The 26,447-nt window shown below is 45.0% G+C and overlaps 1 protein-coding gene across 4 annotated transcripts; it reads left to right on the top strand.

Moving 5' to 3' along the window:
* The first annotated feature begins 1,977 nt into the window (after positions 1 to 1,977).
* NSFL1C (NSFL1 cofactor) lies at positions 1,978 to 25,547 on the top strand. Of its 4 annotated transcripts, none has more exons than XM_063802823.1 (10): positions 2,038 to 2,290; positions 4,583 to 4,680; positions 5,570 to 5,676; positions 10,747 to 10,821; positions 13,883 to 14,048; positions 14,709 to 14,801; positions 15,875 to 15,984; positions 16,385 to 16,522; positions 23,220 to 23,384; positions 25,142 to 25,547. In XM_063802823.1, exons 3-10 carry the CDS (start codon positions 5,627 to 5,629, stop codon positions 25,302 to 25,304), a joined length of 960 nt encoding a protein of 319 aa, XP_063658893.1. In that variant the 5' UTR covers positions 2,038 to 2,290; positions 4,583 to 4,680; positions 5,570 to 5,626; the 3' UTR covers positions 25,305 to 25,547. The 4 variants fall into 4 exon arrangements, with proteins under 4 accessions (XP_001154255.1, XP_063658893.1, XP_016792790.1 ...); XM_016937301.4 differs by lacking the exons at positions 2,038 to 2,290; positions 4,583 to 4,680; positions 5,570 to 5,676 and adding exons at positions 6,886 to 6,964; positions 7,824 to 7,937; positions 8,016 to 8,114; XM_001154255.8 differs by lacking the exon at positions 5,570 to 5,676 and having other exon boundaries at positions 1,978 to 2,290.
* The last annotated feature ends 900 nt before the right edge of the window (positions 25,548 to 26,447 follow it).

Genomic DNA, 26,447 nt, shown 5'->3' with positions numbered 1-26,447 from the left:
ATAACAATAGAACTCACTTCATAGGGTGCATGAGTTAGTGTATCTAAGGCTCTTTGTAGAGTGTCTAGGGGCATAGTAAGTGCTCAGTAAACACTAGCTGCCAGGTAGTGTTATGGGAAAGGATGCCCTCAAGGCCTCTAGAAGAGGGATCAGGGACCCTCTGGCCGAACAAAGAGCTTTCCCTGATGGCACAAAAATGAAGAGGGAGGTGACAATGAGTTTCAATAACTCCAATACCAGCCAGGGAACTGGACCATGAGGAGCTGATCGCCTGCAGATCTTTAAGCTGGGGTTAGTCGTTGTCAGTTTCCAGGGTAGAAAGACCTTACTGGTTGCCAATCGTGAGGTCCAGAGTGAGCCTCTAGCTTCTTGGACTTCCTGGAAAGTTGGGGTGCATTTCGAGTTGACACAATGATGAAAGGGGTAAGGCCTAGGGACCGGGGCTGGTCCTGGGCGGCCTTGCAATAGAAAGGAGAGTCTCACACCACAAAGAAAGGACCCTCCTCCCATGCCTCCTGCCAGGGCCTATTGTGGCTGCAACCATGCTCCTAATAACCTAACCCAAGCCCTAACTCGTTTGTCATATAAACTTAAAGGATTTCTTGCACAGTGTTAATAAGACAGCAAATTTTCCAGGAAAGCAACTACTGTGTCAATTGAGGGAAGACTGGACTTTGTGCTGTTCATAACCTGATTAAGAGGGGTTTTGACTAAGCCTGGGCACCTTCTCAAGGTCTCCTTGAGAAAGGGACACCTGAACTGAGAGCTGAAGAATGAGCAGGGGCCGACAGAGGAAGAGGAAGGGAAGAGTGTCCCACGGTGGTGTTGGAAATTAAAGCTCGAAGTCGCAAGGAAAACCAGCACTCAAATAAAAGATTTCTCAGCAAAGCCAATTTACTTCTGCAGAAGGGTGCCACTCGCACATCTGGTCTTCAGGAAAGCACACCGAACAAAAGAGAGAAGGGGTTTTTATCCCTAATGCGGTTAGTCTCTGCTTCTGTGTCCTGTTCCCATTGGCTGGGGCTGGACGGCACAATCTAAGCTAATCCCGATTGGCTAGTTCAAATGGAGCAGAAATGTGGGCTACAGTGGTAGGGCAAGCGGTTTCGGCAGGAAGAAGAGTTTCCGCGGGAATGGCAATTGTAGCGAGGGTATCCAAGGGAACAGATGTGAGTTATAGATTAGGACCGGCGGGAAGGTTGTTCCCTTCTTAACTAGGGGTAAGGAGGTACAAAGAACAAGGAAGTTAGGCTTTGAAAATAGAGAACAAACAACAAGTGAGCTGAACAAGTAAGTTCCTCTTTGGAGAGGAACTTACTGTACCTCTTGCAAGAGGCAAGAGGGCAAAGAAGCTGAGGACCCAGAAGACAGGATTGTGCCTAAGAAAGTGGCCTTGGAGCAGAGGCCCAAAGAAAGCGGGGAGAGCGCCTTGCCCATTGGTAAGGGAAAGGTGCTCCAGGCACAGAAGCAGCTAATGCAACGGCCCTGAGGCAAATGCAAGATAACTGGCAAGTTCCAGGAACAGCAAGGAGGGCAAGGCGCCTGGAGCAGAGGAAGCTAGCGGATCCCTAGATGAGATGGAGGAACTGGCCCATCTCTCATGGGTCCTGCAGGCAGGCCATGAGACTGTCTTTTATGCGGGGCGAGATAACGAGGCATGGACGTGTTGTGAGCGGAGGCCTAGCCTGTTCAAGGTCTGAATTTTTACCCCTAGAATGTAAGAAGCATGGGAGCAGGGACTTTGTTTTGCTCCCTGCCATATCCACAGCCCTAGAAAAACATCAGGCCATTGATAGCTCTCAGTAAATGCTTGACAAGTAAGTGAATGAACGAATGCACAATTAATGAAATGAGGGCTGCGTCAATGAATAACTGGGAATCTGACTCCTGCAGGGATCCTTCAGCCCACAGGTGTATGTAAGACCCGCCCCGCCTCTCATCCTTCGGGCTCCCACCCCCGCCGTTAGGCTGCGGTTCGCGCCGTAGTCGCCAGAGGGCGCGGAGCGGCAGGGTTTCCCGCACGGAGGGCTTTGCGTGAGGCACCGCGTGGGGCGGGGCTGCGGGCGGGCTCCCAGCTGCTGGGCCCTCATCGGCTGGGCCTCGTCGACCGGCAAGCGGAACGCGGCAGCGGGGCTGGGCCTGTGCGGCGGTCGCCGGAGCGCTTTGGAAGGCGCACGGGGCGAAGATGGCGGCGGAGCGACAGGAGGCGCTGAGGGAGTTCGTGGCGGTGACGGGCGCCGAGGAGGACCGGGCCCGCTTCTTTCTCGAGTCGGCCGGCTGGGACTTGCAGGTAGCGCCGCGAGGCGGGCTGTGTCGGGTGGGCCGGGGACTGCTGGGAGCGGGCGCATGGTGCCTTAAGCCCGCGGCGGCCGAAGCGCACAGTCATCCCCGCTCTACCGCGGCCCGACCCAGGCCTCATGGTCCCGGGACCGCTTGTCACGCGTCGCCTGCTCGGCTTGGGAGTGGGGGAACGCGGGCCAGCCCCAGCCAGTTCTGCCGTGCCAGTTTCACTCTGCCTCGCCCGCTTGCGGCGTCAGCGAGACTTCGGGCACTGCAGCAGCCGGCGAGGAGAGGGAGCGCCTGGGGGCGTGGCTGCCGCGCCGAGTATCTGCTGGAGGCCAGGCTGGTCCGAGTGAGCAGCTCTTGGGTGAAGCCCCACTCGGGACTAGGTGGCCGCTCATTTCCACTTCCGAAGTCCAGCCCGGGAGCTGACCCCCGCCCAGCCTTCCTCATTGCTGGGAGAATACCTCTGGGGTGGTGGCGCAAGGTTGGAGCTTCTTCACCTTGCGTAGTTAACTTATCTGTAAAATGGGAGTCTCGTGGAAATCGCTGTGTAGTTCATTGGCACGTACTGAGTATTCACTAAATACTTGCTAAGAAGACTTAAGCTTCACGAGGCAGGGATTTTTGTACACTGCTGAATTCCCAGTGCCTAGAACAATGCCTGGCACATAATAAGCACTCGGTAATTAACTGTAGAAAGAATTGCATAAATATTCTTGGCCAGCCTCGTCTTAGGTAGATGATGACGGTGATGACTAATATTTATTGAGTACCTACCATGAGCCAAGCGCTGTTCTGACTGCTTTACATGTCTTTTGTCATTTAACCTTCGCATTTTGCAGCTGAGATTAAAGAGGTTAAGTAACTTGCTCAAGGCCTCACTAGCTACCAGGCAGAAGAGGTAGAAGTGGAACTCAGTTCTGTCTGGTTGCAAGCAGGCAGAGCCCAAGCTTTAAACCACCATGTGCCAAGCACTTTACATAATATGATTCGTTTAATCCTAGCAACACTATGAGGTAAAGACTAGACCCATTTTATGGATGAGGAATTGGAAGCACAGAGGGCAAAGAATTTGCTCAGGGTCACATAGCCAGTAAGTAGCGGGGTTGGAATTTGAACTGAGTCTGCTGCCAAACGTAAATTACTCCCCAAACATAAGAATTCGGTAAAGCATCACACCTAGATCACACCTAGACACAATGGGAAGCCCCTATGCTGGGCAGAAATAAAAAGTTTCTACCTGAAAGACCTAAAAGCACACAGTGTTGTGACCGACAGATCTTCTGTCTCGTTCCCCTCACATTGTAGTGGGGAAACTGAGGCTCATGCATGTGACTTGCCTGGCAGGAACAGGACTTGAATGTAGGCTCCCTGAGAATGCCAGTTCACTACATGTCCTGAGACAGCACACTGCCTCCCAGCAGATTACTTTTATCCCATGACAGCTCACTGTCTCCTGTGAAGTTGGTGACCCTGAGGACAGAGGCCATGTCTATTTCATCTCTGTGACCTCAATGCTTTCTTGTGTTTGTGCAAAGCAAGTGATTAGTAAATGCCTGTCCGTTGAGTTGGTGACAGAGATGTCACAAGTGACCAAAGGATTCCCATATTCCTTCTGTATGTGTAGACCTAAGATGCGAGTATGCATAAATCTTAATGGATTATCTCATCCAGTGTGCAGGTTGGTGAGACAGGTACCCCCATTTCACAGATTAGGAAACAACTTGAAAGAAAGGAAAAGTAGCAACCTGGACTGACTCCACAGTTCCTGACTCCGGGCTGTACTGGAAGCGCTTAAGAGTAGGGGCCTGAGTACACTAGCAGGGATGGAACCTGGCTCCACTCTTTACCAGTTGTGTAAACTTGAACAAATTTTTTTTAGTCCTCAGTGCTTCTGTATCAACTATAAAATGAGATGATAAGAGTACTAATAGCATAGAGTTCTTGAGGATTAAACAAATTAACATATGTAGAATGCTCAGAACAACCTGGCATGTAAATGCTCACTAAATGTGTGCTACTTTTACTAGATCACGTTTCTTCATAAAATGAGAATAAAGAGTGTCTTCCACCCCAGCCATTCTTACTGCCTTCTTTTCACCTTAGTGGGTGGAATTTGTTTCAGTTGACACGAAGACTAACAGCTGAGCTGTTAACCTTCTGGTCTAATTTTCTTTGGCCCATGGATGCAAGCTACCTTGTAAGTGTTGGCCATGTCTGTATTCCTTTGTGCTCAAAGGAGATATGCATTAGGTGAAGGCCTGTTTAAGGGTCCCAAGGTACTACCTCTCTGTTTCAGATCGCGCTAGCGAGCTTTTATGAGGACGGAGGGGATGAAGACATTGTGACCATTTCGCAGGCAACCCCCAGTTCAGTGTCCAGAGGCACAGCCCCCAGGTAAGGGCCAGCTTCAATTATCGCTACATGAGTGTTTCCAGCAGTGAAGAGGAGCTATTTTCTGACCAGAGGGTTCAGGCCTGGATGTGTAGACCAGGTCTGAATGAGAAGGTTAGACTGAGTCAATGGGTAGTACTTCCCAGCAGGCCTCAGTCATTTCCTATACAGAGATGCATGACTTTTAACTGGGTGTGGTTTATGGTTCAATCCTGGGGGAAACCACAAACCTACTTTTAAGACTTTCACTTTTATGTAGTATGAGGAATGACCACTGCAACTCTAAAGTTTTTAAGTAAAAGCCAAAAAACTTCCTTTCAAGGGTGCTATAGATGTGAAAGTTTAGGCGAAATGACTTAGGAAAGCTGTTTTGATATTTTAGGATGCCCGTTACCTTATTAAGAAGTCTTGTACAAAATAAACCTGTGTAACCCACCCTTTGCCAAGTTGATTAGGGAGACCTTGTCTTACTAGGTAAAACAGTGTTAACCTTTGCAATCCCATTTGCATCCCCTGTCGCTGCCTCCCACAGCACCCACAGCAGATTACTCCTGTGCTCTGCAGAGTGAGACAATGCTGGTCTTCCAGGAGACATGCAGGGGTGCTTCCTGTAAAGGTGTCTGAACCTTTACAGAGAGTGTGTAAGCAGAGGTGTCTCCCCTCTCTGCTTTCGCCTTATTGCTTCTACTCTCTAGTGTATGTTTTAGCCAGGAAATTTTATTTGGGTTTGAATTCAACCCCAGAATATAACCAACAGTGTTTCTTTGCCATGAAGTGGTAAATTATGTTTCTCTCTAAAGGCAACTGAGGTTTAAAATATATTTCCTCCCTTCGAAGAAGGAGCGCTAACCCCAGATCTCATTGCTTTCTTCTTTCCCTAACTCCCATCCAGAGAAAAGAGGTAGGAGGAAAGTGATCTTGTAACTGTTTGCACGTGCTAACCTATGAGATGTTGGTGATGGCACATCTGGGTATTACTGCTTGGGACATGTTGTTAGGGTAAGTGCTGTTCTTGCAGCTGCTAGTAGAGATGGCTGATTTTCTGGGGTATGAGTCTTTGACAGCCACCTTAGGGTGTTGTTGGGATGTTGGCATGTCAGAATTATAGAGGGGGAGAGATTTAAACTTAGTCTCTAATGCCAGTTACATGTTTACTCTTTTCTCCAGTAATCCCAAAGTTCTATTAAGGCAGTGGTTTATTAGCATGGGCCCAGGAGCCTGACTGCGTTGGTTCAAATCCCAGCTCTGCCACTTAAGTAAAAGCTTTGTGACCTTGGGCAGGTTACTTAATGTGTCAGTTCCTCATTTTCCTCGCCTGTCAAATGGTAATGATAGTGCCTACCACATGGGAGACTGAATGAGTTAATACTTACAAAGCAAATAGAACACAGCATGTGTTGTTATTATAATTTTAGTATTATCATTTTTAGCATTCATTCTCAATTGACCTGTTTGGTTTACTCTATCTATTCCCCAACAAGTATGTACATTTAAGAATAGGCATAAAAGTGGCCAGGCGCGGTGGCTCACACCTGTAATCCCAGCACTTTGGGAGGCCGAGACTGGTGGATCACAAGGTCAGGAGATCGAGACCATCCTGGCTAACACGGTGAAACCCCGTCTCTACTAAAAATACAAAAAATTAGCCAGCTGTGGTGGCAGGAGCCTGTCATCCCAGCTACCCAGGAGGCTGAGGCGGGAGAATGGTGTGAACCCGGGGGGCGGAGCTTGCAGTGAGTCAAGATTGCGCCGCTGCACTCCAGCCTGGGCGACAGAGCAAGACTCTGTCTCAAAAAAAAAAAAAAAAAAGGCATGAAAGTAAAAGAATCAAGGACATAGAGTTTAACATTAGAACTGAAGTGAGTAAAAAGACTGGACGCACATTTGGTCCAAGAGGCATTGCTTTATTGCTCTGGTTAAAGCTCAGACTTGGTAGTAGGCTTAGAAAAGAACTGAAGACAAGAAAAAGGGAGGGAGGAGGGCGCAGTGTGTTGCATGGTTTGTCCTTGTTGAGGAGGAAAGCAAATGCTAGGACTACATTCTCAGGAAAAACCAAACTTGTGCTAGCACCTCAGAGGAATTCTGTGTGGGGCCTGCCTCTGCTTCGACCTGGCAGTTGCAGGACACTTAGCCAGCTGCTGCCCTCTCCCCATCCCCCACTTTTGACTTCTCACATACCCTTTTATGTTGTCACTGCTGCCTCAGAGCAACACCCAACTCTAGAATAAGGATTCTTAATATGGAGCCTGAGAACCCTAGGAGGAATCTATGAAATGAGCGTGAGAAGGTCTCTAAATTATTAATAGCTGAAATTACAGGCAAAAGTTTGTGTACATGTTAGCAGGTATCTTTTGTGGCAAGAGAGTCCATGGCTTTTATGAGATTCTCAAAGGGCTGACAGACATAAAAATGTTAACCATTGCTATAGGAGACAGTTTAAACTCAATAATAACAGCTGCCATTTATTGAGTATTTAGGAGTGAGGCACTGGGTTAAGCTTTTACATGAACATCTTTTTAGTCCTCACAGCAACCCTGTGAGGTTAGTACTGTTGTTAGTACTGTTAGCACTGAGGTTAGTACTATTCCTATTTTACAGATGAGGACACTGAAGTTGGGTATCTTTCCAAGATCACAGAGCTAGTAAAACAAGGATTTAAATGTAGGGCTGTTTTCTACATTCAGCATTTCAGCTCTCAGCCCCAATGATGTTCTGCCTCTTCTTGTGGACATTCAAAGTCCTCCAGAATTTACCCTTGGACCCACCTTCCTAATCTGATTCCCTTTTCCTCATTTCTTAAATCCTTTGTTCCAACCAAACTGATTTCTTTGGTGCTCTAATTCTTCCTTATGTTTGGTTCTCCTGCTTTTGTTTGAGCCTCTCACCTGATCAGGTGTGCCCGCTCTCTTGCTTTCTGCCTATACAAATCCCATGCATCCTTCCATGTTTACCTCCATCCCCACTCTGTTGAGCGTGTTATTGCTAACCCTGTGACCAGGCTGCACGCCATAATTCTGTTCCACAGAACTCCAGTCACAACTATCACTCCTTCAGTTCTTTGACTATATCCACGTACTACTGGGTGGCATGTCTCCCACATTGCCCTGAACACTTTTCCTGATATTTAACTTAATTTTTCTCCCCAGGTAATTGTAAATTCCTGGAAGTGGGAGGGCTAGTATTTCAGGAGCAGTCACCAAAGCTCTGCCATGTTTCTCACTTGTGTTCTCTTCTGATACTGTTCAACAGCTTTGAAATAGGTAAGGTGCTCACCATTTCGCTGGTCAGGATGCTAATTCTTAGAAAGGTCAAGTAACTTACAGCTGCTGTTACCACAGATTCAAGGCCAAGTCTGCCTAAGTCCAAAGCTGCTTCTGCTGCCGCATGCTACCTCCCTGCCAGCACCTCCCACCCCTGTATGCAGGGTCAAGCAAGAGGTAACAGTTTCTTCCTTTTTTCCCCTCTTTCATCCAGCAAAAGTTGTACTTTAAACTTCCGGGAACTACGATTGTCTGATTCTCTAAAATTACACTATCCAATATGGTAGCCACTAGCTATTTAAATTAATTAAAATTAAACAAACATTGTTACTCGTTTTCTCTAACTACATTTCAGATGCTTAATAGCCAAATGTGGCTAGTGGCTTCTCTGTTGGACAGTGCAGATAGAGCATTTCCATCATCACAGAGAGGCAGAGCTAGGGTAACCGGATTAAAAGCAGAAAATGTCATCTGATGAAGGAGTTTTGTGCCACTTCAGTATGCCAGAGTAGCCTGGGAGATAGTTCTAATATTGAAAAATTGAACTTTCTGAGATATTTAGCCAATTTGTAGAGACCATAGGACAAAAGTATTGCGCAATTGGTAATATCCCTAGGACATCCATGCCATAAGGTAACTGAAAGCATTACTCCAGACAGTGGTTCTGAACTTGAATATATGTCGGAATTACCTCAGGGGCTCCTTAAGGCTAGACTGCTGGATACCCCTCCCAGAGGCTCTGATTCAGGAGAATTAAGAGGGGGCCTGGGGATTTGCATTTCTGACAGGTTCACTATAATGCTGATGCTCCTGGTCCATGACCACACTTTGAGAACTGCCACTCAAGAGTAGTACTTAAATGTGCCACACCATGCAAAAGACTTTCCGTGCATCAGTACCCCACCTGCACACAGAAAGCCCATAGGTTGGTGCTGTGATTGTCTTATTTACATGTGAGAAAATGCAGGCTTTGAGAATTTAAATAGCATGTCCAAGATCCCAAGGGTAGGAGGCAGAATTGGGATTGGAATCTGATACATGGATACCAGAATCAATGTCAGATACCATCAGAGTCTGGGTGTATGAGTTTTGGGGGAAAGAAACAAAGCCATAGCAGAGCAAGTGATTTGCCCAAGCAAGTGTACACACATATATTTGAAAGTTTAACAACAGGGAGATAGAAAATATTTTTTTCATAGATGCTCATCCTAGCCTAGTCATTGGAAGAAACTTTAGGCTGAGCATGTATGGAAAATTCCCTTTGGGAAGATGAATGAGTGGAACTAGTACTCTCAGGGTACTAGTACAGATCTCATCACTTGGATCCTTTTGAACCATGTCATATCAAGCATCAAGGAATGCCCAGCAGACTGTTCTCAGGAGCCAACTCATGCAGGGAGCTTGTTTGCTACATTGATTGGTTTTTTCTTCTCACTTCTAGTTGATGGAACCTCAAAACTCTTCTGTCCCCTGATTGTCTCCTTGAAATAAATCTTCAAGACTGAACTGGAGCTTTCTTCCTAGTAAACAGCTCATTAAAGCCTCACTAAACCTGTATTACTCTTTGTTAGTCTTTTCTCACACTGCTATAAAAAAAACTACCTGAGACTAGGTAATTTATGAAGAAAAGAGATTTAATTGACTCACAGTTCCACAGCTGTACAGGAAGCATAGCTGGAAGGCCTTAGGAAACTTACAATCATGGCAGAAGGTGAAGGGGAAGCAAGCACATCTTCACATGGTGGCAGGAGAAAGCATGTGTGAAGGGGGAAGTGCCACACATTTTAAAATGATCATATCTTGTGAGAGCTCACTCACTATCATGAGAACAGCATGAGGGAAATCCACCTGCATGATCCAGGTCCCTCCTCCAACACTGGGAATTACAATTCAACATGAGATTTGGGTGGGGACACAGAGTCAAACCATGTCACCCTCTTTGTCCCATATTATATGGAAGCTGCTTTTTTCCCCTAAGAAATACAGAATTTTTTTAAATCTTGATAAAACTTGTCTTATGATCCTTGAAAAACTTAAGCTTGTTCCTTGAGGACAGATCTAAACTAGGTGGAAAGTGGCAGTGGAAGATAATTTCAGAGAGAATTAACCCTTCTCACGCTCATTTTTAGTTGTGCCCATCCCATACAACACTGCTTTTTTTCTAAAAATAAATACTACTTCTTGACTAACTTGCAGCAGAAGTAGACTGGGGCTTGCTTTTCCTCCAGTGCTGTCACCCTCATATTCATTCATTCCTACTTCTTGGCTATGTGTCCTTCCTTCAACTCTCTGGTCTCTGTGCACTGTGTATGCTGCTTTCCTATAATGCTACACCAACCCCTTTTCCCCAGCAGCCCCATCACCATGATTGTCCACTAGTTCTTTGGCAGTTGGTCCAAATATTTCATTTTTCTGGGAAGCCTTTCTTAGTTTCCCTGTTACTCCCCGCTGTCTGTACTACTTAAGCCTGTACTCATTTTTAGTTGTGCCCACCCCACACAACACTGCTTTTTTCCTAAATATTAATAATACTTTCTAGTTTTTATTAAAGCCAGGGCAGCTTAAATTGGGATTCCATTTTACCTCACGATAGGACTTTCTAATTTATACTCAATCTGTGTGATCTTGAAAAAATAAATGCCACATTATTTTATGTGTAATCTTAGGGGATTAACCTTGCTCCACATAACGTCCTCCTCTCGCCTACCAAAAATGTAACCTCAGTGTCTTCACCTCCTTAGCAGCTGGTGATGAGGGTTACCTTTCTTAATGTTCCCTGAGATCATTTTGCTCCTTTCTGTGTCTCCAGTGATAATAGAGTGACATCCTTCAGAGACCTCATTCATGACCAAGATGAAGATGAGGAGGAGGAGGAAGGCCAGAGGTGAGTCTTCTAGAGGGGGTCAGGGGGGCAGTTCACAGGGAAGTCCAGGGTAATGTGTAAATCACCTAGAACAGGACCTGGTAAACATGTTCGGTTATTGTTAGCCATTACTACTGTGGGCTGGTCTGTGTGGGTTATATCTTAGGAAGTCTGTTCTACTCCTTGTAGCTTAGAAGTGACCCCTGTTCCGTTACTTAATGTATTTATTGAGGAATATTAGGGGAGGGAAACAAGGAAAAGATCTAGCAGTCCCACTTTTTGGTATTGACTAAAAAGATTTGAAATCAGTTTGTAAAGAGGTGTCTACATTCCCATGCTCATTGCGGTGCTCTTCACAGTAGCGAAGTTATGGATCAGCATAAGTGTCTTACCAGCAGATGAATGGATAAAGCAAATGTGGTGTATATACACAGTAGGAATACTACTCAGTCTTTAAAAAGAAGGAAATTGTCATTTTCAACAACATGGATAGAGAACGTTATGCTAACTAAAATAAGCCAGGCACAGAAACACAAATACAGCATGCTCTCGTGTGGAATCTAGAACAATTCCAATCTAGAACAATCGACAGAGTGTGGTTACAGAGGCAGAAGTGAGGGGATAATGGGGAGATGATGGTCAAAGGGTATAAAATCATAAGACAGGAGGAATATGGTTTGGGGCTTTTTCTTTTTTAGATCTCTTGCACAGCATGATGAATATAGTTAATAAAACAGCATTGTACATTTCAAAATTGCCAAGTGTTAATTTCAAGTGTTCTCACCACAAAAATTTTGAGTATTTGAGATGATGAATATGCTAACTAGCTTGATTTAATCCACTTCATATTGTTAAAGCATAACATCACTTTGTACACCATAAGTATATACAATTATAAATTGCCAATTTACAATTTTAAAAAATAAGGAAAAGAAGGAAAAAGTTATTCATTATATTACAGTCCATACGTAACCAGGTATCCATTTTTTGGTATATTTCTTTCCAGCTTTTTCTTTTTAATTTAAAAAACATCATGTAAAAAACAGAATAATAGGCTTATAAGTGTATATTTCCCCCAATAGACATGTACCCATCAACTATTTGTTTTTAACCTTTAGAACGTTATAATAAAAATATCCATTATGGAAAATACAGACTAGTATAATGAAAAAGTCTTAAACTCATCTACCCTTTGGTAACTACGGTTGATATTCTGGCATATTTCCATCCAGTCTTTGTTCTGTATATAAATATGGTTTTGCTGGATCAATGCTACATCTCAGACGTTTCCCCATGTCCTTAAAATCCTTCATATGCCTTTTCATATGCTATAATAATAATCCGTTATATGGGATGCCTGACATTTAGATTTTTTTCAATGTTTTACTACTGTAAATATCAGTGCTATGAACATTTTTGTGGATTAATTAACCACATTTCAGATTTTTTTTAGGATAGTTTTAAAAAATGGAAATACCAGGTCAAGGGCATGCATATTTTTAAGGCTCTTGATCACAGGCTCCCAGTTCTGAAGCTTTGAGATCCCTTAATAAAGACTTTATAGTCCATTTAGCAGAACTTCATCTACCTGGAATGAACAAGAATGAACGCCAGCCTCATTTCATGGGTTTTGGTTCTCCACAGGATCTGCCTCGGTCTGTCAGACATTCCTAAGGAAAATTGTATAATAACTATTTCGGGAATGCAGTTATCTCATCATGGTCAGTCTTTGGGGAAGTGGGCTGAGAAATTACATGTGTTCTATTCTCTATTTTCATTCCTATTGTGACCTTCACACTGACTCAAAACCTTCCTTTTAGATACTTCTGGATATAAAAATATATGTTAATTTTAGGGTTTCACACTCCTGAGTGAAAGGCAGTGTCATCAAGTACGTGAATGCCCAGCTCCTAAATGACTTTCTCATTCTCCTCCCACCCAGTCACGTCCTCCAGGCAGTGACCTTCCTTTATTTCACATTCCGCTTACTTCCTTGACCCCTCAGCATTTCAGACCTGAAAGGACACTGGTACTGTTGTCCTTGTCGGGGCCTGTGGCTTTGCCTCTCATTCCCTGGTGAATGTCAGGAAATAGAGGGCTGAGACTAATTTTTATAGGTTCTCAATTTTTCTCGCTTGGGGACAAGCTGTTGACTTAGCTCTGAATAGGAGTAATAAGGAGGCAGTGGGCCAGGCTGCATGACAACTGGTTTTCAGGCCCGTATAAAAAAGTACTAACTTTATTATCTCAAGCCATGCGTGGCCTATTGCAAAGCCCAGTGTGGGTGTCTTGGGGCTTGTATTTGAGATTGGAGCTTCTCTGACCTCCAGTACCCTTTCCTCAGGGGCCACAGTGTGTGTCACATGAATGGCAAGGTGAGGTGAGGCTTGGGGGAGCTCCTGGTGCTGTGTCACACCACCTTACCTGTGTGCATTACTCTGTGCTTGTTCTTTTGCATACATCTGCTGATTTGAACCTCACGGCTCTGACTTAAGGAGCAGGTAGGTAGGGCATGTGGTCCTTCCCTCCCGTTTCAAAGACAAGGAAAGTGAGTCACAGAGTAGTGCACTGGCTTACCCAGGACATACAGTGGCAGAGCCAAGACTGGAGCCTAGCTGCTTGTACTAACCATGCCAGTGCCACCATTAACCCCAAGTCACTAGTGGTAGCTACTTCTGACTATGACTGTAGTCACTGTCTCCTGGAGAGGAGCCTGGCCACCAGATTGATATTCCCAGCTGAGACTCTCTCCTGAGCTGATAAGCTGTTTTGCATGCTTGGAATGCCTTTCCCCAGTTTGTTCACCTGATAAACTCATCCTTATCCTCAAGATTCAGCCCAGAAGACACTCTTAAAGGAAGCCTTGGCTGTCCTTCCCACCCAGTGTTCCCTCACTGACTTCTGTTGCTTCTCACACTGCATTTTACCTGCTTGCCTCCTTCCATGTGTTCCCAGCTAGCCAGTAAATTCTTTAAAGACAAGCATTGTACCCTTTGCCTCAGTGTGCCCAGCACCAACCTGGCACATGCTCTATTCATGTTTTCCATGAGTGTTTCATGTTAGAGGTGTATTTTGTACACAGGTTTTATGCTGGGGGCTCAGAGAGAAGTGGACAGCAGATTGTTGGCCCTCCCAGGAAGAAAAGTCCCAACGAGCTGGTGGATGATCTCTTTAAAGGTGCCAAAGAGCATGGAGCTGTAGCTGTGGAGCGAGTGACCAAGAGCCCTGGAGAGACCAGTAAACCGAGAGTGAGTATAAGGGTCATTGTCTGTGCCCACACGACTGAGAGTCCAGAACTGGGAATGCCACCTTCTTCACCCCGGTAGTGACTGATTTTTTTCTTTTTTTCATTTGCTTACTTGGTCTTCTGTGCAGAACACGAGTGTAGTTTATCTCACCCTTTAACGTGAAACCAAGATTTGGGGCAGGGTTTTCAAACCTACAGCCTATGGTCTAGATTGGGTTCTGCATACATGTTTTGTTTGGCCTATCAAATTTGACTTACTTAGTGTTTCATTTTGTTTTACTTGAATTAATAGTCATCTGTTTATATAAAATCAGGATTTCTGTCTCCTTTGAGAAAATCAAAAAGTCTTTGATATTGTCCTGTACCCAAATTCCTACATGGTCATGGTTAATGAGAGTTTAGTAGCATCTGTTTCCTTTAGCCAGGCACTGCCCCTTCCAGCTCTTAACCCCAATTCTGGCCACCTAATTCATTTACCATACTGCCTGGGCATGTAGGCACTGAGTCTGATATCAGAGAAAGTGCATCTAGTAGCTAACAAGCTTGATCAGGAACCCTGTCCTCTTTCTTCCTCTTACCTAAGATATATATATCATTGTATCTGAGTAACCCTTGTACCATGGACCAACCCCTTAAATGTGTATGAACTTGTCCCTTATAGCCATTTGCAGGAGGTGGCTACCGCCTTGGGGCAGCACCAGAGGAAGAGTCTGCCTATGTGGCAGGAGAAAAGAGGCAGCATTCCAGCCAAGATGTGAGTGCATCCACCTTCCCATGAGGGAAGCTTGTGGACTGTTCTGCCATTTTTCTGAAGGGATTGGTTACATATTGTGCATTAACCAGCAGCCTCTGAAAGGGAAACTAACAGAGACAGTGCCCTTGCTGTGGTTCACGAACAAAGACGCTTACTGGAAAATCAAAGGAGCTTTCATGGGTGCTGGGTGAGAGAGCTGGTGAGAACAGGTGGGGAAAGGGGATGGGCAAATGAAGGAGTTTTTTGAGCAGCCCATGGATCTCAGGCAGAGGTACAGTGTATCTGGGGTTCTCTAGTGATGCGAGTATAGCTGAAGAACTTGGTCTTCAGACCACCAGAGAAGACTTAACACCAATTTTTCTTCTCTTTTTTTTAGTTTTCCTCATTGTCCACTACTTTTTAGCCCTGTGCATAGGGTCTCCCTCCCCACAAGTGTAATCATACACACAATTTTGAGTCTTTTTTATTCAATATTATACCACAAACATTTTCTTGTAGTCTTGTGATCATTAATTTCTATAATATGTTTTAAATCATTTTGGGTTTTATCCCAAAATAAAGTCAAGCAAGAAGAAAATAAAAATTTTATCCTCCGAGGCAGCTGCTAATGCATTGGTTTTTAGCCTTCTAGACCCTTTGCTGTGAATGTGTATGGGAGTTGTTGTGAACAGAACTTGTAGATAACATTTTTAATGACTGTGGAATAGTCCATGAGCAAGATTTGCCATGGTAGTTTAGTCGGACACTCACGGCATACCAAGCACAAGCAAAGCGTCGATTGAGTCACCTGCCCAGAGCCATATAGCTAGTGAGTGGCACAGTCAAGATGCAACCTCAGGTGTCCTAAAACAAAACCCCTGCTCTTAGTCTGTGCTAGGCCACCTTCCTATTCTAGGTTAATGCTTATTTAGTTTGCTTGTTGAGTTGCTTGTGCACACATGTATATATGTGTGTCTCTCTGTGTGTGTTTTAATAGTAGCAACACTGAGAAGTAGTAAAAACCTGCTAATTTGCAAGTTCAAATTGGTATGCTTGCCAGATCCCTGGTAACTGTTTACTCCCTGTCATCACAGGTTCATGTAGTATTGAAACTCTGGAAGAGTGGATTCAGCCTGGATAATGGAGAACTCAGAAGCTACCAAGACCCATCCAATGCCCAGTTTCTGGAGTCTATCCGCAGAGGGTGAGTGAAAAAGCCCTCCTGTAGGTCCCAAATCAGTGAGTGGATAGCAGTTGGGAAAGGAGGAGGCAGAATGTTTATTATTTGAGAAGTAAATTGTTTGAAGCAGATTCAGCATAGTTGAGATACGGATTCATAGATCTGCTCCAAAAACCTTGTATGTCCATTTTTCCCCTTTGGGCCTGAGGCAGACCTAAGTGGCCAAATAAGAAATAGGTGTCAGCCATGGCTGAACAAACAAGAAAAAAGGTGGAGGCAGACAGGTAGCCACCAGAGTAGCCTGCTCCCTTTGGAGGCCCAGCGATTTTTCACCACGGGACTGAGAGGTTTCTTCTCCCCTTTTCCCATCACTGTCATTTCCATCTTCTCTCTGTGGACCCCAGCATGGCCTTTTCTTCCACAGGGAGGTGCCAGCAGAGCTTCGGAGGCTAGCTCACGGTGGACAGGTGAACTTGGATATGGAGGACCATCGGGACGAGGACTTTGTGAAGCCCAAAGGAGCCTTCAAAGCCTTCACTGGCGAGGGTCAGAAACTGGGCAGGTAAGGGGCAGCACAGGTGAGAGCCAGACTCTGTCAATCACACCTGCCAAGCCCAGCAGACCCTGTGTATCACTCACTTTGGTTATTAGCTCTTTACTGTTTACAAAATACTTCAAATTTTATTTGTATGGGAGGAAGAGTGTGGAGAACATGGACTGGAGTTAACAGACCTGAGTTTATATCTCTGCTTCACTTTCTAGCAGTGTGACCTTGGACTGTATAGCCTCAGTTTCCTCAACTATAAATTGGTACTAATAAGAGTCCATACCTCCTAGGATTATTGTTGCAAGGAATAAGTGAGCTGATGCATGTAGAACACTGTTCCATAGTGAGCAGTCAATGTAAGCAGAAAGTGTACGTAATTGCTGCTGTGGCTCAGTAATCTAGGGTGTTCAAGGAAGGTGTCATCTCCTTGATGGCTTAAGGCTGAAATGAGGATCCCAAGGGGAATAAGAAATTACAGACTCTCGCCTAGCCAGGCCTCACAGTGTGTTGCTCAGGATGCAGGGACACTCAGGAACCTTGCTGCCCCTTTGCAGGCTGGTGTGCCACCATTATGACAGCTCAGCAGCTCTTATTTCTACTTACTTGGCCCTTCCTGACACTCACTCTGCCACTTGTGACTTTTTCTGCATTGTGTCCTCTGCTACTGCCTTCTCACTCCTGTACCCTCTACTAACAGACATTCTCTATCTTCCATTCAAACCCTCTGATGATATCTGATTGGTTAATAGTCACTGGTATCCCTCATACGGTTCTCCCACCAGACTCTTGGCCAGCCCATAGGTAGGCTGCCTTCTCTCAGGATCCACTTACCTTTGGCCATGGCCATGGGGTCACCTGATTAGTGTTCTTCAGAGGGAACTGTGCACATGATAGGCATTTAGAGCACAGTGACCCTCCTTGCCAATATGATCCTTATTTTGTAGAGAGAAAGCTGAGGCTCTTGGATATTAGGGGCCTTTCCTTGGGCACATGGCTGGTGTGTGTTAGAGCCAAGACCCCAGGCCTTCTGACTGGCATTCCTTCCTGCACTCCTGCACAATGAGACATCCTTTCTAACCTAGATCTGGCAGTTCTCAAAGTAGCTACTGCCCTTGCTCACCTCACTATCTTCAGAGATCAAAGCTTGGTCTTCCAACAACCATGCCCTCTGAGCTTCTGGCTGGCCCTCTCCTAGAATCCCTTACCTGCCTATTGACCATTCATGCCTCATCAGGAGCAAGGGTCAGAGTTCAGGATATTAGATTTACCTGGCCCAAAGTAGTTAAGTCATCCCTGTTCTCATCATTTCATCTACTGCATCAAGGGCTGTGGACTAGCCCAGGACAGCTATTCTCACAGAGAGTGTCCCTGTCAGTTGTGATGAGCTTTATAGGGCACCTAATTTTTTTTTTTCTTTGATTATTAAAGTAATACATGTTCATCTTAATAGAAAGTGCAGGTAAAGAATAAAAGCTGTCCTGAACCTAACACCCAGAAATATCTGGCAAGTGTATCTTTCTTCTCTTACTCATTTGCATGTATTTGTAAACATGCTGTTGTATCACCTGCTTTTTACTTTATCAGTGAAGTATGGCTATCATCCTTTATCAGTAAGCTTATTTCTGCACTTTTAATTATAATGCTTACATAATTTTCTAGCCCATAAATGTGCCATAATTTAACCAGTCCTTGCTGTTAAACATTTAGGCAGCTACCAGATATTGCAACATTGCAGTGAATATCTCTGTGATTAAATCTTTGTATACTTTTTAATCTTGGGCTAGACATATGATTATTGTTTCAAAAGGGCTTCATATTTTTAAGATGTCAAATTGCCCTTCAAAAAGGTTATATTTTTTATGCCCACCACCAGTTACAAGGGAGGTCTCAGAACTTCAGAACACCATGCACTTTGGGTATGATTTTATAATACTAACAGGAAATGTTTCTACTATTGGAAAGTCTAGCCATATTATGTGTGTGAAACTCTGCATCTCAGAAAATTAAAATATCTTTAAAGTCTATTTTAGCATGATAGGAATAAATATTAATGTGGAGAATGAGCACAAGATAGAACTTGATATCACCATGATGTTTATCAACAAAGTGTTCACTGCCAGTTCCACTTGCATTTTATTTCAGTTCTGGCTTTTTATGAAAACTTAGCTTAAAAAAAAAACAGCCACAGTTTTATAAAGTTAAGTGAGATGGGACTTTAGCTTTTCAGTCTAAATCAGGACAGCTGCTTTAGTTTTTCTCATAAATTTTACTACATTTTTCATTGTCTTGTGAACCAAAATGATCAGAAGCCAAAAGTCTTGAACTTTTCTTGAAATTTTTCCTGAAAATTTTCTCAGATTTGCTTCAAAAATCAGTCAGTACTGGGCTTTTTCAAAATCTTAATTATCTGGGAAAATACTTCAAGTGAATGAATAAGTTGTCTCAGTTAAAATATTTTGAGAAAATTCAGTTGTATTAAATTTTTTTTGTTGTTTTAGTAAAAGGCAAAAGATGTATACAATCTGAAGAGAAACTGGAGAATTTTGTTGTTGTTTTAGGTTTTACGTTAGTTTGTTTGAGTTGGGAGCTGATCTGAAGGTTCGAATTGCAAACAGCAAGAGTGCACTTGGGATGAGGGGTCACTGCTGCTGGAAGTGAGCTTTAGCTGCTCCCATGCCTTCTGTAGTGGTTATTTTTGTGGAGAAGATGGCTGGTCTCAGGATTTGTAACTGTGGCAAGAAAGTACCTAGTGCCAGTTTATTCCCCCTGTAAAGATAGGAGGCGTTGGGTGATTCGGGCTCTTGAATTGAGACTCATTTTCCCCATAACTTACGATGTTTGCAGGGAGACACCAAAAAACACTATTTATAGACGTCTGCTCTAACCTTTCCTGCCTGTGAATCAAGCACCCTCACAGCTGCAGATGGCCAGCCGCTCACTGGGAGCAGTAGCCCAGCTGTTGGCAGTTCTCAGGAAGAGCTGACAGGCCAGCTCCTTTGAACAGATGCATGTGGCTGCCCTGCGGGATGATTAGAGCACTATGGAACTAATATTCTTTGAATGATGTGCTCTTATTATTTGAAAAATCAGGAGGCCTGGTCTTCAGGTTTCCCCTCCTCTTCCACTCCCCATCCTCCTTGAGAGCAGTACAGACTGGGAATGCCTGTCAGGTGACCTTCCACTTACAGCCCATGGCAGCTGATAGCATTTCTAGTCGATTTTGGTCCAGAATTGAGGCAAATATAAGTGGGGCAGGACCTTGAGGAATGATAGTAATTAGTTAGTCCAGTGTTTTATGTTGTTAGCTAAGCGCTATGCTAAGTATTTCATATATTTTATCTTCTTTAATCCTGTTTTAATCCCCATTCTACAAAGAAGGACCCTGAGACTTGGTGAGATCCATATTGCTGGCCAGTGCAGAGCTGGGTCCCTCCAGTCTCTGCCTTTACCTGCCAACCTGCATAGCATCCTGGATATTCTTGCATAGCCACATAGACATTTGTTTGTACTTTTAGTATGTGTTGGGTACAGTGCATGTTTTTAGCTATTTTCTCAACTATCTGGGAAGTTTTAACTCTGTTTTATTGATGAGGAAACTGGGTCTTGAAATCCAGGCCTATACCTGTCTGAGTGTAAGGCCTAACAGGAGAGTGGGACAGTGTGAAGAGCACAGGATGGAGAGCCAAATAGCTCGGATTGTATACTGCCTCTACCATGAACCAACACTGGGATTTTGGGCAAGTTGCTTAACCCTGCTGTGCCTCAGTTTCTTCATCTGTAATGAATCCCTATCTCATAGGCTGGGGGTTAAGCCTGTGGGTTAAGTAAGTTAATACATGTGAAGTACTCAGCACAGGGCCTGGCTTAGGAATGGGTGCCTCATAAATAGTCACCATGTTTATCAGGCCACCCTGCCTCACCTAATTTTTAGGGAGTGTGTAAGAGAAACAGCCAGTCAGAAGCTACACAGCCAAGTCCAGGCATCAGGCTTTCCTCATCTCTTCCAGTGATGACCCACCAGCAGTCTGCAACAGGACGTGCTGGGAAGCAAACCCAAACAGCAGCTGCTTCCTTGTGTGGAGGATTTCCTAAATATCAGGCCTTGCGTGCACATTATCTCGTCTCATCCTCACAACAGAACAGCTCCTCATTTTACACACAAAGACACTGAAGCCCTGGGAAGTTGTGACTTGCTTAAGGCCACACTGTTTGTTTAGTTTAGAGGCAGAGCGGAGGCCAAATGGTAGGTGGCACAGCTCCAAAGCTTGTGCCATTTCTCTAGCATCACACCAACTCTCCTTGATAATAGGGACAGTAGAGACTGCTTCCCCTAAAAGGCGTGGAGGTGTGGTAAGGAGAGTGTCTTCATTTTATAGAAAAGGAAATTGAGGTGCCAAGATGCTCAGTAACTTGCTGAGGGTCATCAGCTCATAAGTGAGGAGTGAAACTCAAGGAGAGGTTTGAGAAAGCATTTTCAATATAAATATTATTTTTCTAAAATAAACCATCGTAATTGTAAAGCTTGACAAAATCCTGGCTGGTGGGAATACACAGAATATATACTGAAAGAAGGCTTGTTTATTGCATTAGTTTTTAAAAATGATCCATAGCATGTGTGTGTGTTTTCTCATCTATAAAATGGAGATACACCCATCTCAAAGGATGGTTGTGGTGATTCAGTGAGGTCGTGGCTGTGAAAGCCCCTTTAGACAATACCTGCACAAAGTCGGTGTAAATGTCACTCCTGTTTTTTCTACTCCCCACCCCCTTGCCTGAATAGATATCAGCTATTTTGGCTTAACAGCTTCTTTCTCATTTTAGGCCTGCCTGAAAATGTTATAGTTCCCTTTCTGGCAGGCGGTGGTTTCAATGAGTACATATACTTTGAATTATTATAAATAGTTGAGGGACAGGCTGCCTAAAGTCTAATTGGAGAGTTGACCTAATGTCTGTGAAACTAATGAACAAAACGAGATAGTGTAGATCAGGAATGTCCAGTCTTTTGGCTTCCCTGGGCCACTTTGGAAGAATTGCTTTGGGCCACACATAAAATACACTGATACTAATGATAGCTGATGAGCTAACAACAACAAAAAGCAAAAAAAAAAAAAAAAAAAACATAACATTTTAAGAAAGTTTACAAATTTGTGTTGGGCTGCATTCAAAACTGTCCTGGGCCGCATATGGCCCGTGAGCCATGGGTGGTTGGACAAGCTTGGTGCAGAGCTTAGGCATTTACAGGTATATGAGATTTACCTATTCACTATTTCCAAGCAACTCTTGTGGCCTATCGTAGTGTCATTTAAATTGTGTGTCCCAGCCCACACTTTTTGAGTCCCACATGCTTTGAGGCTGATGCATAGAAGCAGCTTCTCTAGTGCTAGTAATGTGGGTGACATTCTCCTCTGAGCTCTACTTTGTAATTCTGTAAGTCCATGTTTTTCACATTCACAGAAAAGAGTAAGTTCACTTTTCAGTCATTCTTTAATTATATGCTTCAGGGCAATATTTTAACTGTGCAATCTCTCAAAACCTTTAATGTGCCAATGGCCTCTGAAGCTGCTGGTGTAATATGTGGCCTTTCCTACACCTTCCTTCCCATGGAACACACTTTGGAAAGCACTTTCAGTTGGATTTGCTCTCAGTACCATTTTTGGGGCTGTGACGGGGGAAGAGTAAGTTACAAGAACTGATCTAATTAGAGGCTTTCAGGGGAAGCAAACGCTCATCTAGTGGCCTTTCTTCTTTGCAAAGGTCTAAGTCAGGTCATCTGCTAAGAGAAAGACTGGGAGTGAAGTGGACAGGTAGTTTGGAGGAGAGAAGGCAGCTCCATACAGTTGTGGAGAATTGGGAGTCCTATATGCATTTTGTGTTTGTCAGCCATCCTGAGTGCATTATGCAATTTTCCCCTTTAATCCTAACAAAAACTGAGCAAGGCCTATAGCCTTAACCCTTTAAAAATCTAATTACTACCTTTGTTGAAACTAAGGGTGCTTGAGTAATTCAAACCCTGGTCCATGTGATTCTGAGATATGAAATCTAACACTGTGGCTGACACCGTGTCCTGTTCATTGTATGATGAATCCCAGCAGAACCCAGCACTTGATTGGCTTTTCAGTGCCCTTTAGAACTCTCTTCCCTGCCCTCAATAGTGGATGTATGAGTACAGATACACATGTGAGTGAGGTGCACTAGGTAATGCAGGCCTGAAAATTCCATCACAGAAGAAGATCTGGATTGCTTTGCCTGCATCCTGCCACTCACCTGCCAGGCTGTGCCAAGGCTGCCTCAGCTGCAGACTTGGAACACTCCCCTCCACCACTCCATTGAGGCTAAAACTGACCCTGTTCTATTATGTCTTCCAGCCTTATGACCCTGTCTCTCCCACCCTAGGCTGTCCTGCTTTCCTCCCTTCAAGCCCTTGTTCAGTTGAAGACACCAAGGAGGAAAAAGGCCGAGTAACTTGCCCACATTACTCAGGAGCGAGGGAGCTAGCAATAACATATGAAATATATGACTCAGGGTTTGAAGTGGATTCTGCTGGACCTGTAAGTTCCATAAGGGCACGATTTTCCCTGTCTGGGTCAATAGATCAGCAGCACCAAACAATGCCAGGCGCATAGCAAATGCTCAGTAACAGTCCAAGAAGGGATTCCCTTCTTGCTAGGGGCCTTGTTTCTGCTTGTGTTCTGATGCCATCCTCTCTCCTCAGCACTGCCCCCCAGGTGTTGAGTACCAGCTCTCCAGCCCAACAGGCAGAAAATGAAGCCAAAGCCAGCTCTTCCATCTTAATCGACGAATCAGAGCCCACCACAAACATCCAAATTCGGCTTGCAGACGGCGGGAGGCTGGTGCAGAAATTTAACCACAGCCACAGGTACCTTGCATTGTGTGGCCTAGCTTATTCTAGGAGTGTCCTCTGGGCCTCACACAAATGTGTGGGAAACAGAGAGCCATTCTTCCTCCTAAATACCAGCAGGCACTCCATGCTTTCCCCAAAGCAGACACGAGGGTGGTAAGGACTACAAGTCTGAAGCCTTAAGTTCTGGTCCCCACTCTTCCATTAGTGTGGCCAGTGACTGTTCACTTCCCCCTGTGTGTCTCATTCTTCATCTGTAAAATTAGAGTATTAGATTTCTCAGGGCTTTTTCTAAGCTACCAGACTTCAGAGGAAGTCCCATGCTAAAGTCCTATGAAGACGTCAGATTAGAACTGCTGTGGTTGATGGAGGAGAAGGGGGTGCAGTGTCAGCGTCCCGCTCACCTGGCTTCCTCCACCTCCCTCCCCACAAGGGGCCTGTGAAAAGTACTGGGCCAGGAAGAGCTCTTCTAGATCTGGCTGTCGAGAATTCTGGGAATGCCTGCTCCACATCTCAGACCATCTGGGCTGGATCAGTGCCTTCTTCATTTTAAAGATAGGGAAACTGAGCCACAGCAAAGTGAAGAGACTAGTAGGAGAGGTGCTAGAGGACTGTTGCCAGTAAATATATTTGGTGCCTCCTTTCTGTAGAACAGAAGTGTCTAAATTTTATTGGTCATGAGCCAACTAAGCCAGCACCCACATGTGGGATCAGTGAATTGTTTATCAATCGTTGAGTATTGACTGTGCTCGCCTGTGGGTGACAGCAGGAGACAAGCCCCAGCTGTGAGCCAGGTGCATCTAGAGCCTATTGAGACCTCCCTCATCAGGAACGTTCATTACACTCAAGTGCCTGGTGGTTAAGCGAGTGACCCATCCCAGTGATGTGAGTTATTTGCCTCAGTTTCATTTCACTCATTAAGCTCAGCGCACTGCTGCCCATTCCCAGGGTGGACAGCCCATGCAGAGGCTTTGCTAGGTGAAAAAGCTTGGTTTGCTAAAAGTCACAGGCAGAATCCTGCAGGTCCACGCCCTTAGATGTGCCAAATTGTAAGTTGCATAGATTTTAGGGGTTTGGGGCAAAAAGGAAACTTATGTTTAAGTGCTCTAGGGAAGGAGGCATTGTTTCCAGGTGGTTTCATTGTCATATGATCTCCAGGTTCAGAAGGCAGGCAGTGTCTGGAGAAACAATTCCTGGCCCTGAGAAGTTGACCATTAATTTCTGACAGATAGTTTAAGTGCCTCCTGTGACATACAAAAGAGACATACACTGTCCTTGTGAAATTCATGAGCTGCAGGAGGAGACACTAATCAGATCATCCCAGAAACGTGGAAGGAGGGTCAGGGATGGAGACAAGGAGCTAAGGAAGGCTGTCCTGAGGAGGTGGCATTTGATCCGAGGCCTGAGTTGTGATTAGGATTACAGAAAGGGGATCAGGCAGGGGAGCCTCTGGAAAGAAGGACCCAAATGTGGGAAGAGAGTATGGCCTGATGAACTAGAAGTGGGCAGAAGAGAACGAGGGGAAAGAGGGTGGTATAAAATTAGGTAGTCCTTGGGAACACAGTAGGGTTGTTGGTGTTTATCTCAAGGAAAATGGAAACAACAGTGAAGGACTCTTGGCAAGGAAGGGACTTGGTCCCACATGCCTGAGCGTAGCTTTCGCTGTTCTGTGGAGAAAGTCAGGAAAGGGGATTTGCGAGGTGTTTAGCTTTCCACAGGGCAGGGGTATGGACAGCAGAGGATGGCACTGCTCACCACTTCCCCAACTCCTGCAGGATCAGCGACATCCGACTCTTCATCGTGGATGCCCGGCCAGCCATGGCTGCCACCAGCTTTATCCTCATGACTACTTTCCCGAACAAAGAGCTGGCTGATGAGAGCCAGACCCTGAAGGAAGCCAACCTGCTCAATGCTGTCATCGTGCAGCGGTTAACATAACCGCCCAGCCAGCTGCCTGGCCTCCCTCCTGTGTTTCCCATGGCCAGTGGCCATGCCCCATGGGGATCGCCCCTCCTGCCCCCTTGTGCACACCCAGCAGTCCAGTGCAACGTCTCCTCCATAGCTCTGGGTTCTTAGATCTTGGTTGGACGTTTGTTTTCTCCTTAGTTGCATTTCCTGGGTTTTTGTGACGATCAATGGACTTTAATGAAAAAAAAAATAAAAACAACCAAAAAAATTGAAGGAATATCACCAGCATGTTGTACGGAAACTCTCCCACTGAAGCAGGCTTTAATTGCTTTAAAATTATATTTATCTTGGGGCCTGTGGGAGGAAACTTCCTTCCATCTTCTCTGCATAAAAACTTGTGGCACACAATGCTTATTCACTAATGTGTCCCACCCGCCAGCCCCACAGATGACTGGAGGAAGGAGGGGAAATGTGTAGAAAGAGGCTTCGCCACCACTTGTTCCCACGAGAATAGATCACTTGCCCAGATAAAACTGGGCGGCAGCCAGAGTTCCCTAAAGTGGGAAGTCGAGCTATATGCACACAGTGTCTTCAGAAGGTGAAAATAAATATTTCCCTGTGCTCCTTTTACTCAACCCCTGGGATATCTAATCTTGCCAGGCCTTGGCCAGTTGAGATTCTGTTCCACCTGCCTGCCTGGCCCTTTCCTCCATTACCATCCAGACTGCTCGCCTCCTGGGGATTCTCATGGGCTCCATTATGGCTTAATTTACTCCACGTGCAGAAGTCTTGAGTGGACCTAGGAGGTAGGTGGGATATTTTTTTTCACTAGGATACAGCTCATGCCAACCCATCCTAAGTGAGTTCAGAATCAGGGTATCTTGCCCTAAAAGATAAACAGTCAAAATGCCACCGAGCTGTTCACTAGTGATGTGTGGCAAATCAAATCAACTGTTGAAGAAGGGGTGAGTTTCCCGTGCTACAAGCACCTGTCACTGTTGGTACTTGCAGGAGGCTTCTGCTGGGTATGTTTTGGAAGTGAGTGTCACTACTTGGCTTTGCTTAGCAGGTTCTGCTTCACACTTGTTCTTTGACCTGCTGACTTGTGACTTGCAGAAACATAGGCAGTAGTCCTAGCCTGGTAAAGACCCTCCACCACCCCTCTAAGTTTGA

This window comes from Pan troglodytes, chromosome 21, assembly GCF_028858775.2.
Source record: "Pan troglodytes isolate AG18354 chromosome 21, NHGRI_mPanTro3-v2.0_pri, whole genome shotgun sequence".
Classification (NCBI taxonomy): domain Eukaryota; kingdom Metazoa; phylum Chordata; class Mammalia; order Primates; family Hominidae; genus Pan; species Pan troglodytes.
The sequence above is the reverse complement of the archived record's forward strand: the minus strand, read 5'-3'. Positions and strand labels throughout refer to the sequence as shown.

Excerpts from the sequence above, each read along its gene's own strand:
- NSFL1C (XM_001154255.8), top strand. The coding sequence starts at position 2,186 with ATGGCGGCGGAGCGACAGGAGGCGCTGAGGGAGTTCGTGGCGGTGACG. Across the intron at positions 10,822-13,882 it reads GAGGAGGAGGAAGGCCAGAG|GTTTTATGCTGGGGGCTCAG; the intron begins GTGAGTCTTCTA and ends TTTTGTACACAG. Across the intron at positions 14,802-15,874 it reads GGCAGCATTCCAGCCAAGAT|GTTCATGTAGTATTGAAACT; the intron begins GTGAGTGCATCC and ends CTGTCATCACAG.